Source organism: Bos indicus x Bos taurus, chromosome 3, assembly GCF_003369695.1.
Source record: "Bos indicus x Bos taurus breed Angus x Brahman F1 hybrid chromosome 3, Bos_hybrid_MaternalHap_v2.0, whole genome shotgun sequence".
NCBI lineage: Eukaryota > Metazoa > Chordata > Mammalia > Artiodactyla > Bovidae > Bos > Bos indicus x Bos taurus.
Genome location: NC_040078.1, coordinates 43731186 through 43747279, shown reverse-complemented (window position 1 = coordinate 43747279; position 16094 = coordinate 43731186). Strand labels below are relative to the sequence as shown.

Below are 16094 nucleotides of genomic sequence, written 5' to 3'. Positions count from 1 at the left end.
CTAAATCCATCTTTCTGATGGATCAAGTAATCACCTCTTGAGAGAAGAGATACAATTTAAGATTCCAGCTAGCTTCGTTTCTCTGGATTCTATTTGCTTCGTCAGTCCTATACAATTGACATTTCCAATGTTTGATGAATAATTTCAAAGTATAGTCAGCCTGCTATCCTTACAGTATATCACACTGAATTTACCTGAGTAGGAAATATAGTCAAGAAATGCAATGTGTACTCTCAGAAAAATCAATGAAGTAACAGATTTTACCAAGTTATCTTGGTACAAGTCAAAAATATATATACAAAAAATTTTTAGATAGGCAATTTCTAATTGCAAAATCTTTTTCCTCTCTCTCTCTCCCTCTTTCTTTCTCTCTCTCTCTCTCTCTCTCTCTCACACACACACACACACACGCACACAGACACACATATTTTGGATCTCACAGTGAACTAATTACTGTTTCTGAGTAATTTCTATCCTTGCAGAATGGGTAGCCAAACATCAGAAGAGTTCACATTAGGAGAAAAGGTTAATATATCTCCTCTGTTCTTGTAGGAAGTAAATTTCACACAGGAAAACTCTAACATACTGAGAAGTCCATTTCTGAGCTGATGCTTCATCTCAATACTTAACCAAAAAAAAAAAAAAAGTCTGAAAAGTAATATATAATCTTCTCTATAGGTTTGCCTTCTGGAACCCAGGAGATCTCCTCTAATATAATTCAGTCATCAAAGCATGTTTTATGCTTTGGACTGCAGTACACAGCTGTGCAGATTGTATACTGTGTAAAGATACCTGAGAGAGAGGGGTGCTGAAATCCTGTCCATACTACATTGGAACTGTGCACCCTAGCATAGGGCTGCTTCTGTCTGGACGAAGTTTCTCTTTGCACAAAAGTGCAGTCCACCATCCCAAGCTGTGCACTGACCTGGCCGGGTAGGAGCGGGGAGCTCTCCTGGTTTGCATATTAATTTCCTAATTTGCATATTAATGCCTTAGAGAATATTAGTGGCCCTGAGAGTTTCAGCCCTTCTGCTTGCAACTTAGTGGGAAATTCAAGGTTAAATAAATAATTAGGACAAGATAATTATGTTTTTTTTTTAAATTTAAACATAAGTATAAACAACAATTTTTTAATCTGGGGTGGTCAAAAAATGTTCTGTTAAAGGTGTGGGATTTAACCTGAGTCTTAACAGATAAATAGAAAGTCTTTTGGTCAATAAGCATTTATTAAATAAGCACTTATTATTACATGCAAAGCACTAAGATGAGCATTAAGAATATAAAATATGTTTGATCTGTACCCTTAAAATGGTAACAGACACCTGAACTGATAATGACATTTATAATTTATACTGTGATGAACACTATATTTGAGGCATCAACTGCAAAGGGAACATAGAGTGGCTGTTCCAGTAATCATATTCTTCCAAGTTCTGCAGAAAATGGTTGGCTATTCCAAACAGCAACTAGGCATAATTCCACAACAGGATTCAAAAATGTGCAGAAGTATTTAAAAAATCGATTCTAAAATATGTTCACCAAGTCAAAAAAGTTCTGTTGGCTTCAGCAATTACCAGTCTTTCATTTTCTTCTTCATCTACTTGTCTCCATTCCCGTGACCATCCTCAGCACTTTCCTGGTTGCAAATTATTTCATTAGAGTTCAGCAACCCATTTTAAAAAACACAAATGTAAATATTTTCAAAGTGCTCCTTCTGTATCAACAGCACACACACACTTCAAAATAGTTGCGGAAATTCACTCTAATATCCTATAGGTCAGGAACTTGACATTCATACCAATGACATTCTTGGAAAGGACTTTCCAGGGCCATTATCAGCATTCTCACATTCAAACACTCCTGAGGCTTGTCCACTGTGTATCATCTTTCTTAGTATCATGATCACAATCTCATGCCACCTAGAAACACACTAACCTAAGCATACTTAACCTAGAAAACTTTTCTTATCTGGAAGTCTATTTAAATCATGGTATAAAAAACTAATTTATTCCTAAAGTCTCTGTAACTGCTATGTAGAATATAGAAGTGCTGGGGAAAAGTTGCCAAAAGATCTACTACATGCATGTCACTTATATTTTCATTTAGTTACTATAGATTTTGATCCTGAATGTCATTGCTGTGAAATAGATTTTATTCTATTCATCATCCTCACAGACTGAAATGTAAGTCTAAATTGTGACATAAAAGCAAAATAACTGTTGTGATTTCTACAGTTTGTACCATATCATGTTGATTGCCCATCCAAATTACATATTTTATATTTAGATGCAAAAAATTCTCTGCCAGAGTTAAATGATAATTCCTGAATTATGAATGAAGTTTTTAAGGGTAAAATTAAAATTACTTTTAGTCCTAACCAGACTGAGAACCATGAATGTAGCCCAAGATAACCTAATTATGTCACAGGAACCATTCACCACCCTCTGTAACTTGGCATCATGAGACCATCCCATCTGAGTATTTCTTATAGTGATGTGGAGGTAATTGACTGAAACTATCCCTGTAGGTAGTTTGTAAGAACTGTAATTTGCTTTGATGGTTGTCATCTATCTTCTTTGCTGTGCATTAGCTATCATCATATTTCATCAAATAAAAATAAACTAAAATCAAGGTAAATTCTTAAGTGCTTATATACTCAGATTTTCTTCACATATTATCAGGTGATAAATCTTGACTTTATTAATAATATTTACTGTGTCTGTGGGAACATATTTTTATAAACAACTAAACAACTATAATTAAGGGAAAAGATAACATTGGGAGAAAGAATCTGGCTACAAATTGCAATAATACAAACTGCTCTTACAGGGTGTGTTGTCCACATGCAATTGCTTGAAACTTTGAAAAAGCCAACACAAATATGATGATCTGGGGTGAGGTTATTATTGACTTAATAATAGGCTCTATAGGCTATTATAACCTCTATAGGTTTCCAGGCCCTCTCACTGTTTCAACTAGAACAGACCACATTTCATCTACTCTATAAGTTGTAATTCCAAATAATATGTATTTGTAATCAGTGTAATTTTTTAATGTCCTTTGGTAACTATCTAACCCAATCGACTTGTTTAAATTTCTTTTAAATTCAGAGATATTTGTAATCCAGTTGTATTAATTCTAGCATTTTTTTAAAAAAAGACAAAAATTCTTCTTACTTGCTTTCATTCTAATAGTGGTGTTAGATAAAGAAGTCTCAAAATAATAAGGAAAATTCTCATTCTTCTCTCCTCACCATTTTAGACACAGTATGTTCCCAGGGAACAATCATTGAACAAATAATTTTAAAGTGGATTAGATATATAGTGACAGCACTTTTCTTCAGGGAGAAAAAGAGAAATTGAAACTCTTTGAAAATAATATTTAACAGTTTTTGCTTGACACATGGACAAGAAGCTAACTAAAACTTCTCTGAAATGTATAGGTCTTCTTCATTTGCTTTGTCTTCTGAAGCTCAAGTCAAGGAATGTAATTCTTCCATGCAAATTCAAGGAGACTTTTTGCCATCTGATGAAACATAAATCTTTTTTGTTTTGTTCAAGTTGACAGGAGTTCAACTCACTAATATTTAAACAGATTGATGAATTTTGTGGATTATATTATTGGGACAAGTAGGGGGGGTGCTGGGTAGGTAAAACAATAAATGTCAACCACAGACTCTATCACTGAATTAGTTTAAGATACAATAAAGGAAAGGAAAGTGAAATCACTCAGTCGTGTCTGACTGTTTGCCACCCCGTGGACTGTAGCCTACCAGGCTCCTCAATCCATGGAATTTTCCAGGCAAGAGTACTGGAGTGGGTTGCCATTTCCTTCTCCAGGAGATCTTCCCAACCCAGGGATTGAACCCAGGTCTCCTGCATTGCAGGCAGATGCTTTACCATTTGAGCCACCAGGGGAGCCCTTTTAAGACACAAAGCCATCTCTTGTTTTGCCCACCAATTCAATTAATTCCACAAAAGTTTTTTTTGTTTTTTTTGTTTTTTTTGAGCAGCCACTGTGTATTGTCACTGGGATACATAGCAAATGGCTTCAAGGAACTTGTTACTTTGACATCAGATATGCATCTATCAACCCAACAAATAATATTAAGGCACTACCATGATAAGTTTCCTATATAATGTTAAACACATAGTAAGCATATAGTAGATGTAAATATTGGAGAAGGCAATGGCACCCCACTCCAGTACTCTTGCCTGGAAAATCCCATGGACGGAGGAGCCTGGTGGGCTGCAGTCCATGGGGTCACTAAGAGTTGGACACGACTGAGCAACTTCACTTTCACTTTTCACTTTCCTGCATTGGAGAAGGAAATGGCAACCTACTCCAGTGTTCTTGCCTGGAGAATCCCAGGGACAGTGGAGCCTGGTGGGCTGCCGTCTATGGGGTAGCACAGAGTCGGACACGACTGAAGCGACTTAGCAGCAGCAGCAGCAGCAGCGTGTGACTCTGAAGAAAGATTTCTCTGAGGGTGAAGTGGGTTTGTCAGAGGTGGAGGGATGCAGGGGTAGGAAAGAGATCTCCATAAAGAAATAGGACCTGAGCTAGACCTTAGAATATACATAGGACTTAGATACATAAACACTGGCTTTATAAGAGGGTCAAGAAGGGTGCAAGGTAGGAAACTATCAGATTTATTCAGGCAAGGCAGTGAGAGAAAAAAATTCTCTTTAATATTTCCACTCTTAAAAATAATAAGTTTGAAAGCATTTAGAATTTGCTTTTGGAGATTTTGGAATGTTTGATTGATATAAGAACATTTCTGTATGTTTCCTGATAACAGAAAAAGGCTTTGAGGGAGAAATGGCTTCTAGATGGAATCAGCAGTGGAAAAGAGCAGGAAGAGATGAAGAAGCAAAATCAACAAGACCAGCACCAGATCCAGGTTCTAGAACAAAGTATCCTCAGGTATGGCCCTCTCTGAGATTCTCCACAAATACATTTATCTTGACTTTGTCCCAGATTGAATGCATAAAAGCCATTTTCTTTTTTAGGCTCATACTCATATCTTCCATTTGAAATTCTGATAAAGACTATGAAAACACACCACAAAGAAACAGCATATATTTTGCTGTAAATGTCCCCAACACATAGCACCATGAAACTTATTTTTAAAATACATATGGGTGACTTACTCATAGCTCTCAGCCCGTTTTGTCATCTACAAAATGGTGTTAATGACATCCATCTTTCAGAATTATTGAACAGATGAAAAATGCATATGCTAAACTATTAGCAGCTACCTGAACTTGGCAGGAGATCAAAAAACAATTCTTCACAGCCTCAACCTTCTCTCTCACCTTAGGATAGGTGATGGTTATAAGGGTGTGTGCACACACGCTTCCCCTTATCACCTCTTCCCAGGCCCTCCCCAGTCACAACCATGCTACTTTGGAAGAGAAGAGACTACAGGACTACTTCACTACCGTTTTCCCTCTTCTACTTCCCTGGTTGGTCATGGGGGTTGACTTCACTTCTCAATGTCCTTCCCTGCCCATAATTTATAATTATCAATAGTAAAGCATCAGCAACTTCTGATATAGCAAATAAAATTGGCATGGTTTAAAATGAGGTGTTGGACATGAAAAAAACTAGAGAGCTCAAATATAAGATGGGATTATTAATATTATTACAAAATATAAATAAGATAGAAGAAAGATGTGAGAAATGTCAAAAATCATTTTTTAACCCACACATAGAAAAAAGATGGAATTTTTTGTGGTATAATAATGACAATAATTTAAAGCCTAGACGTCTTTCAAAACCTTACTCACTACAAATTTGTTATCTTTAGTGAGGACCATAGGAAAGATCTAGAAAATAAAAATATCCAGTTGTTGTGCTATAACCAATTTTTGTCCAAACATACCACACTGTGCAATCAGACTGCATTAGGCCTAAAATTGAAAACATGGAAAAAAACTTTTTTTTCTCAACGGAGTTTTATTTTACTAGCTTAATTTCATACACTTGTGTATTTAATAGCTAAAATCATTTACTGTTCATTCTTATTCAGATGTTTTTTAAATTACAAATTCTTTTAAAGTTATATTTTGTCACTGAAATGTTTATAAACCTCTTAGCTGTTTGTTCAAAGATACATCTGCTTCTGAATGACAGATAGACTATACTTCAAAAAGTAATTCAATAAATGAATTCTACAGTTTGGAAAACTTGATTATTCGTAAAGCATCTCTTAGCAAAAGCTTTCTAACATAGTCTGGTTTCGCTGATGATTGCTTTCCTCATTCCTCCATACACAATCCTTATCTCTGAAGGAACCCTGAATTTAATCCCTGTAAACCCTCATCCTGCACAGATAGTTCCTTGCTTTCCCTCAGAGCCCCTTCTTTGAAGTCTTTCCACATACTGAACACCTCCAACTTTCTCTGCATCTGATGATAGTTGAAGTGGCTACATATACTCCAACTCCATTAACAAGTTTGGCTGCTTCTGAGTAATCCCAGAGAATTTACTAGGACTCTCCTGATTGCTTTCAGGCCTTGCCTGAATGCTCTGAGAAGCACATAAGCTTCTAGTAGTTTTGGTAGTGACTTGCCTAGTTACAGCTCCTATGTGACCAAATAAGGAAGGAAGGAAGTGGAGAGAAGGGAGAAGAGGGAGGAAGGACGGAAAGAATAAGAAAAAGAAGGAAGAGGGAGAGAAGTGAGAGGCATGAGAAGGAAAATGTATTTGCCGAGTCGTATTATGCACCAGGCCCTTTGCGTATATCATCCCATTTAATTCTCATAACCCTGTAAGGCAGGTGTTATAATCTTCACTTTTTAAAAAGAGAATAAAGAACTCACACTGTTAGGAAGTGGCAAAATAAGAAACCATCCAGTGCTGCCTATAAGATAATGGCACACAGCAACCTCTGTGAACTGAAAAGGCGTGATCTTATTGGAAGTTTTTGCAGCATGTAATGTCCCTTGGTTCTCCTTTCTCTACAAAGCCTTTACAACACTCGGGACCTTCTTCTGCACCCAGTTAATGCTTTTGTTAAATTACCAATTAAATGTCTGTTTATTATCCGATTTCTGGCATCTCATCGAGCCTTTATTTTAGATCTTTAGAATGTCATTAAACCATCACCAGATGATTTTAATCCTCAAGTATAAATAATAATAGCAGTAATTGTTGGTTCTTAAATAGCCTTGTGCAATTTATAAAGCACTTGGACTTCCATTAAGTCATTTAATATCCACAACAATCCTAGAATGAAAGCATCAACACCTCCATATCATAGATGAGGAAATAGGCTCAGAGAGGATTAGGGACTTCTTTAAGATCACAGAGCCAGTAGAGGATAGATTTGGGTCTCAAAACAAGTCGGGTTCAATGCTCTCCAGCTGCAAAATTAATAGGGAGCTATAGGAATAAATGCTCAGAAAGCAGTGCAACACCTCAGAGCAGACTGCATTGTTTAAGGAATAGGCTTAAAAAGATGTATTTGCAAAGATCTAGTAAAGAATTTACATCATTGTGACCCATAAAGGCATGTCTATCTTATTTAAAATCTTCAGGGAACAGAACGTTCTAAGGCAACATACAGAGACAAAAAATACCTATCTGTGCTTTGACAGTATTAAGCAGCCTCCGCTACTGCCCAGCATTATAGAAACCACGTTCCAAAGCAGCTTTACCTGGTAACTGAACAATTTCTTCACAGATATTTCTAAAGCTGCTAAATAATTAGGTGCATGTTTTAAAATTCATTCTTTTTCAGAAACAACCACCCACAGTACTTAAGGAGCTTTTATTACTGCTAAATACAGTACATTTTCCTGTAAGCTCTGAATGGCAACCAACTGATGAGGCTGAACTAGGCAGAGCCGTCTTCTTTCCCTAAGCAGAGGAGGTATCTTCATCCCTGGATGTGATTTATCACTAACTTAGGTGCCTGCTTAAGGGTAACATTTGCCATCTGCCAGGTCTCTCGGCTACAGGATAAGATTTTAATAGGAACATCAAAATAGAAATGTTGCTATTACCTCAGAGTCTGTAGCAAAGCCAAGCTACCCATGAAGTGTGCATTTCTTTTACTTCCATGGTTTCATGAGATCGACTGAAAGAGCATGGTCTTTGACATTCAAATCCCTGTTCTACCAACCATAGTTCATAAGCCTCGCCATGTTCTTTCATCCTTCCGGGCCTCAGTTTCCTTGTCTGTAATAGCAGACCATCATAAGCCACTTCACAGGGCTGGGATGAGTGAAGCAACTTCAAGAGTGCCTGATACATGGTAGGCGTGCAAAAAACATTAGATACTATTTCTTACTAGGAATCAAAAATAATTTAAATAAGGACAGTGCCTGGAGCTTTGGAGATTTTCATCTTATGGCCAAGACTTATTTCTTTGCACTTCACTGGTGGCCCAGTGCAATGCAGGAGACTTGGGTTCAATCCCTGGGTCAGGAAGATCCCCTGGAGAAGGAAATGGCAACCCACGCCTTTCTTTATGCTAAGACAAAGAATCTTTCTCTTTGAGTAGTCTAAGGTTATCCCCCAACTATGATTCTTTCCATTTGGAAAATGATTGGTTTTCTTTATGGTTTGAAGACTAAAACGTTAATAATATCAGATAATTTTTACAGAACATTTGTTGTAGACTAGGCACTGGACTCTGCACTTCATTTATATTATTTCATGAATTCTCCCAACCATCTTATGAGATAGATAACATTTAACAGATGAGATTTATAGAGGCTAGCTTGCCCCATGTCATACAGCTAAAAATTTAAGAGCCAGAATATAAAATCAAATTAAGAGTCCTAATCATAAAAACAAATTGTGTTCAGGATGAACAGCGAAATTTTCCAAAAGTTAAATCCTGTAAAAGCTATTCTCTATAGTATTTTTGGGCTTCTCAGGTGACGCTAGTAGTAGTAAAGAGCCTGCCTGCCAATGCAGGAAACCTAATGAGACACGGGTTCAATCCCTAGGTCAGGAAGATCCCCTGGAGAAGGGCACAGCAACCCACTCCAGTATTACTGCCTGGAGAATCCCATGGACAAGGAGCCTGGCAGGCTACAGTCCACAAGGTTGCAAAGAATAAGACATGACTGAAGCAATTTAGTATGCATGCACAGAATTTTTAATTTCCAATCCATGCTATGACTTCACTTGTATATGCATCATTTTATAGAGAGATTTTTTGACTCTTTATCATATTAAAAACACTCATAGGTTCCCTGACTCACACATAACCTTTAAGTAGAGTATGTCTGCACATTTATCCTCTTGTTTTTCCTTTCAGAGAGAGGCAACATTTCAGAAACTAAGTGGGTTTCCATGGTTTTTGTTTCTGAGTCACACTTCAGCTCTGGAACAATATTCATGAGCATTCTGCCTGGTGCCCTGATTAATACCTCAGGAGGAAATGTTCCCAGGAGAAAAACTATATTGAACATCTTCTGAATCACTTTGTTCAAATTAGGGTTTCAATTTGCCTCCCAAATGAGCCCTTGGGTGACCACTGAACCATTTACTTCCTGATTGTAGGCACAGGTGCAAGTCCGGCACTGACTTCTCATCCAAACATCTGTGTGCACAGATTATTGGTGGCTTAGAAATCCTGTTCTGTCACTTCTGTTGCTTTCCTCCATAAAATACTTAGAGCCAAAAGACACCACAAGCACTAAAAAAGAGTCCAAAGGAACTATGTCATTCACTTGCCAGGTTCTTCTTTGCTATCCAGCTACCCTGAGGTTCTCCATGACTCCCTCTGCCAAACTGCCTTGCACCAAGCTCCCTACCAGACACTAGCTATTTTCTGAACTGTGTCCAAAGACTCCTGACTTCAACTGGAGCACACAGAGTGCCTGACAGAAATGTCATAAGCATAAAATGCAAAAGGTTAACTGTCAAGGAAAATGATACAAATACATTGCATTCCCTTTAAGAAATATTATCTACTTGTGATTAAATGTTCCCAAGTAAGAATTTTTGTTTTGATATTGCAAAGTACTCTTCTGACCTTCTGCTTTTCCTTAATGCACTTTCATTTGTCTCCAAAGAGGTAGAAACTGCCTTCCATGTATAGTACTGATAGGAAGGTGCATGTGAAGCATTGGATTTCTATGGGATTGTATATCATGAGAAAACCTGGAAAGCAGGCTGTTACAGTAGCTATAGGCATCCCACATCACTTAAGGAAAATTCTTCCACAAGTGGAGACAGAATAGTAGAAAATGCATTCTGCTCAACAGTATATAAAGCAATAATCTACTCAGTTAACTCAAAAGATAGCAGGCGAGATTCAGTTTCAGAAAGGAACCCAAGCATTAATGCAGTTACTGGTTCAATTCAGTTCAGTTCAGTCACTCAGTTGTGTCCGACTTTTTGCGATCCCATGGATTGCAGCTCGCCAGGCCTCCTTGTCCATCACCAACTCACCAAGTTTACTCAAACTCATGTTCACTGAGTCGGTGATGCCATCCAACCATCTCATCCTCTGCCGTCCCCTTCTCCTCCTGCCTTCAACCTCTCCCAGCATTGGGGTCTTTTCCAAAGAGTCAGTTCTTCACATCTGACTCAAAGTATTGGAGTGGCCAAAGTATTGGAGTTTCAGCCTCAGCATCAGTCTTTCCAATGAATATTCAGGACTGATTCCCTTTAGGATGGACTGGTTGGATCTCCTTGGAGTCCAAGGGACTCTTGAGAGTCTTCTCCAACACTACAGTTCAAAAGCATCAATTCTTCGGCGCTCTGCTTTCTTTATGGTCCAATTCTCACATCCATACATGACTACTGGAAAAACCATAACTTTGACTAGATGGACCTTTGATGGCAAAGTAATGTCTCTGCTTTTGAATATGCTGTCTAGGTTGGTCATAACTTTTCTTCCAAGGAACAAGCGTCTTTTCATTTCATGGCTGCAGTCACCATTTGCAGTGATTTGGGAGCCCCCAAAAATAAAGTCTGTCACTGTTTCCATTGTTTCCCCATCTATTTACCATGAAGTGATGGGACCAGATGCCATGATCTTAGTTTTCTGAATGTTGAGCTTTAAGCCAACTTTTTCACTCTCCTCTTTCACTTTCATCAAGAAGCTTGTTAGTTCTTCTTCACTTTCTGCCATAAGGCTGGTATCATCTGCACATCTGAGGTTATTGATATTTCTCCCGGCGATCTTGATTCCAGCTTGTGCTTCTTCCAGCCCAGCGTTTCTCATGATGTACTCTGCATAGAAGTTAAATAAGCAGGGTGACAATATATAGCCTTGACATACTTCTTTCCCGATTTAGAACCAGTCTATTGTTCCATGTCCAGTTCTAACTGTTGCTTCCTGACCCGTATACAGATTTCTCAAGAGGCAGGTCAGGTGGTCTGGTATTTCCGTCTCTTTCAGAATTTTCCACAGTTTGTTGTGGTCCACACAGTCAGAGGCTTTGACATAGTCAATAAAGCAGAAATAGATGTTTTTCTGGAACTCTTGCTTTTTCAATGATCCAGCAGATGTTGGCAATTTGATCTCTGGTTCCTCTGCCTTTTCTAAAACCAGCTTGAACATCTGGGAGTTCATAGTTCACGTACTGTTGAAGCCTGGCTTGGAGAATTTTGAGCATTACTTTACTAGTGTGTGAGATGAGTGCAAATGTTGCTGGTTATGGTTTATCAAAGCTTAGCTCATTATTCCCACTCCAGTACTCTTGCCTGGAAAATCCCATGGACGGAGGAGCCTGGAAGGCTGCTGTCCAAGGGGGTCACTGAGGGTTGGACACGACTGAGCAATTTCACTTTCACTTTTTACTTTTCACTTTCCTGCATTGGAGAAGGAAATGGCAACCCACTCCAGTGTTCTTGCCTGGAGAATCCCAGGGATGGCGGAGCCTGGTGGGCTGCCATCTATGGGATCACACAGAGTTGGACACAATGAAGTGATTTAGCAGCAGCAGCAGCAGCAGCTCATTATTATTTCTATCCAAATTTAACCCCTACCTAATGCTCTTGTCTCCCTCTGCAAACCAGTTACCCCTTAATGAAATGAATGTCTCATCAACACAGTGATACATGCTACATGGAATATATTGCCTGCTAAATATCTCTGCCTTCCTGCTCTGACCCAGCCAGCCACATCTAACATCACATTGCAGGGAGACAGACAAGCCGCTCTTCTGTGACAACATAAGAGCAAAGATAAAGAGAAAAAAATGGCAAAAAGGGAGGAAAAAATTCCCCACCATTTGTTTCTTCTCAAATTTGCTGTAGGCTGGAAACACTCAAGAAATTATTCTGAGGCAAATATTTCAGTTGAAATCATTCCAAGCATGTTTTTCATTCCGCATATTTGACTAACTGGTTTACAGATTTGTAATAGTTCATCTGTTGTTGTTTTTAATTTCCCAGATATTCTGATTATTTTTAACTCAGAAGCTTTTTAAATTTAACAAAAGGAGTGATTAACCAAATTTTCAGCAAAAAAAAAAAAAAGGTAAAAAATCTATCTCCCCCACAGAAAAGTACAACTCCTAGCACATAATAAGAATATCTATGAATACATAGCTTAATGAATGAATGATGGATGACGGATGGATGGATGGACTTGAAAATACTACATATATGAGAAGGCCATCTCAAGATTAGACAATAACTTGTACATCAGTAAACTAAAAAGGAAAGCTTTGAATTTAAAAAAAATCCATATCTCGAGTTAAGGGCAAAGTTATGTGGCTGTAGTGTCCTTGGATTTGAGACCCTTGTTGATGGCATGTTTTACCATCTTGTCATCATTTCACCTTCTTACCTTTCCCCCTTTTTAATGTGCCTTTTTATTTTCTTATATTCACTTCCCAGCATTCTCTTTTGCTCATACCTGCCAATCTCATTTATATGTTAGTAGAAATAAGAATTTAAATGTTCACCTAAAATAAACACTCCCCCACAACAATGGTAGGCTGAAAGGCAGATTACAGTCACCTCTGAGAGTGCTCCCATCACCCGATTGCAATTCAATAACAACTATCCTTTATGGAGTACATATTACATAATAAGCATTATTTTGAGAATGACAATTCTTTGAGGGAAATCTAATTAGGCTTGTTTTACACATAAGCTCACTAAAGCACAGAAAGCCATGAACCTTTTAACAGATGACCTAGAAGTCACACACAGATCTTTCTGACTCCAGACCTTGTCCATCATGTTTCACGCTGTTTATTTCTTATTTAACAAATAACGAGCATTTATTAAAAACCTGCCACATATGTCTTTATTCTTTCAGAAGCAATTCAAGAATCATAAACTCCTCAAAGCAAATTTTTATTTGTGTTTACCTCTCTTTACATTCTTTAACTTTTCAAAGAACTTTGACATTAATTATCCCATTCAAAATAATATTCAGTAACTTGAGACACAAATTTAAGGCTATTATCAGGGATGTCATAGAAGTATGAATGTGAGTAAAGAAAGAACAAAGAAACAACTGAACAATCCAGCAAGTGGGAAGGGCATTTGTTTCAGTTCTCCATCTTCCAGGTAGTGGGCATGAGGAAAGAAGGTTCAGAAGCAGAGGCTCATGTGAGAGAAAGGCGGCTCTATGTTATCATGGGGCCTAGGCCTCCCCATTCCCCAGGAGAGTCCCCAGAGACAATTTACAGCTCGGAAAACTTCCACACCACCCCCTTGCAATGCCTCTTTTGTCTGACATAAAGCAAATGTCACTTAGTTCATTTAGACCACCCAAGGCTAACTGCTCTTTGTTGGTTATTCTGTGTTATATTGAGGTTGGGATTTATATTTTTGGTGTTCCAATAATAAGAGTCCTGTTCTTGGCATCAAGTATGAAAAATTAACACTAGGAGCAAAGTAAAAATGAAGTGAGTAGAAGTGAAAAATACAGTGCCTTCTCTATAATACTTTTAGAGATAAATGTTAAGGGCTACAAGACACAAAGCCAGTAATTATTTCTGAATGGAGACAGTCACTGGCTGTATATATCATTGAATATGTTTTGTTATTTTATAATAAACAAGTAGCATATTTACTAAAATATTTTTCCCTTATGACTTATTTTTTTAAGGAAAAAAACTTTCCAAAATCATGAATAAGTGTATCTGCAGTTAACTTCCCATGACCTAGCTACAACAGTATTTGAAGGTCACTCAGGAAATTCATGCCACCTATGTAGAGGTCAATTTGAATTATTATTACAGTTATTCAGCTCTTAATAAGTGTTTGGCATGTCCTGCAAGGTTCTCTCCAGGCTCTAATTAAAACCACACACCCTGCTTCTGTCTGGCAGAACATTTGAGAAGCTCAAAAGTAACCAATTTGCTGTATCACACCAACCTCCAGGGTGTGGGTTTATTCGCGTTCATTTGAAAATTACATTTGTAACTTGGACATAAAAGCACCTGATTCTCTGAAAACCAGTTTGGTGTCTTATTTTTCATGGCACTTGCAACCCTTAATTTACAATATATTCTGAGTAAGAGGGTTTGCTTTTCTGCTAAGTCATTCTCTTTTGACATTACCTGCCCAGCAGGCAGTTTCAAATCATGGGAGTATTGTCTGCCCATAAGATGATTGTTAATATTTATAGAGCTATATTAGGAGATGATATTCACCCATGCATAAACTGCTCCCATGTAAGTATGAATTATTCAGTTTTTCTAAATATCTACTCTGTTCCCAATTATCAGAGCAAACTGACACTTGTTTCAATGTCACTGTCAGGCCCGCTCTCCGCTTGGAGTTATCTTGAAGCTACTGTGCTGTATTTGCTCGTCCTGTTCTTCAGTGCTCAGGATTAGAGGCAGTAGATCTGGCTTGGGGAAAACAGTGTTTGCTGTATGCCAAATGCCCTTTAATTCTCTGGCAGACTTACCCATGGCATGTGATTATTTGCACTGGTGGGTTAGAGCTTTCTTATTATACCCATGCTCTTCAGCAGGGGCTGATTGTAAGGCAATTCTTCTCCTATGTCCATGCAGAGGGATAATCTCCACCTTTTTCGATTTATTTTTGTTTCAGCTTGGTGAATAAAATGTGCCTGACATTTAAAAGTTTGTTAAATATTTGAAGAAATTTATTGAACCTCAACTTTAAAAATTAAACAGCCTATATTCATCTGGATTACATACCTTTAATTTTATTGAGAAAATACAGCTTGACATTCTCATTGGCCACATTATCTATAAAGATAAAATATCTATAATCTCTGACCCATTATAACAATGTAGCTGCCCATGACATGTGATCAACATACTATAGTCAAGAATATCTGACTGAAGTCATCAGCTATATATACTCAACCGTATCCATTGCAATTTGAGCTATTTTTAGATCAGTTATGACTAAAAGATAAAATAAAATAAGATTTCCTTTTTTCATTGCAAACCTTAGCCTTTCAGTATTAACTAGTTATTGCCAACACAAACCACGTCAGATTTGATGTGTCATTTAGAAACATGTAAATTCTTTACTACTAGGAGCAAAAACTGATTTATTTTCTATTTTCACTGGCGAACTACCTAAAGTGTAATATACTAATGACTAATTCTGCAAATCAACAAAAAAGTTATGAAAAAAATTCATAAAATTTGTCACATCAAGATTCATCCTCCATAAGGTTATGTAATAATTTGCATACTGGTTTTATTGCCTTAAAAGACTCTAGAAGAACAGTGGCTTAAACAATATTAGAAAGGTTCATTTTCCTCCTACACATACCTATCCTAGCTGGGAGAAATTCAAGGGAAGGGAGCAGCAACGTTATGTAACATGATCAAGAAACCCTGTTTCTTTCTGTCTTGTTGCTTTGCTACCCTCTAAGAGATGCCCTTGGTCAAGATCAAAGGAAGCTGACCTCACCACGTCTGCATTTCAGCTTAGGAAGGGGAAGATAAATGGAGGGCAAACAGCTCTATTTTAAGGATATGACCTGAAAATTGCAGAGGTCACTCCTGCTAGTATCTTATTGGCCAGAATTTAGTCACATGATATCATTTAAATGCAAAGAATGGGAAATATAATCTGCAGCAGGGCAGCAGAAAGACAAATAAAACTCAGGGAGTTCTATTACTAAAAAGAACAGAAGGAATGGACTTGGGGTGAGGGTACGGAATCAGCAG

The 16094-nt window shown here is 37.7% G+C and overlaps 1 protein-coding gene across 1 annotated transcript in view; it reads left to right on the top strand.

Annotated features, from left to right (window-relative positions):
• Positions 1–16094, top strand: part of PALMD (palmdelphin) — a 59743-nt gene that overhangs the window by 26850 nt on the left and 16799 nt on the right. Inside the window, exon 3 of the mRNA XM_027536424.1 lies at positions 4802–4926. Within this exon, the coding sequence (XP_027392225.1) occupies positions 4802–4926 (125 nt within the window). The remainder of the gene's footprint in view (positions 1–4801; positions 4927–16094) is intronic.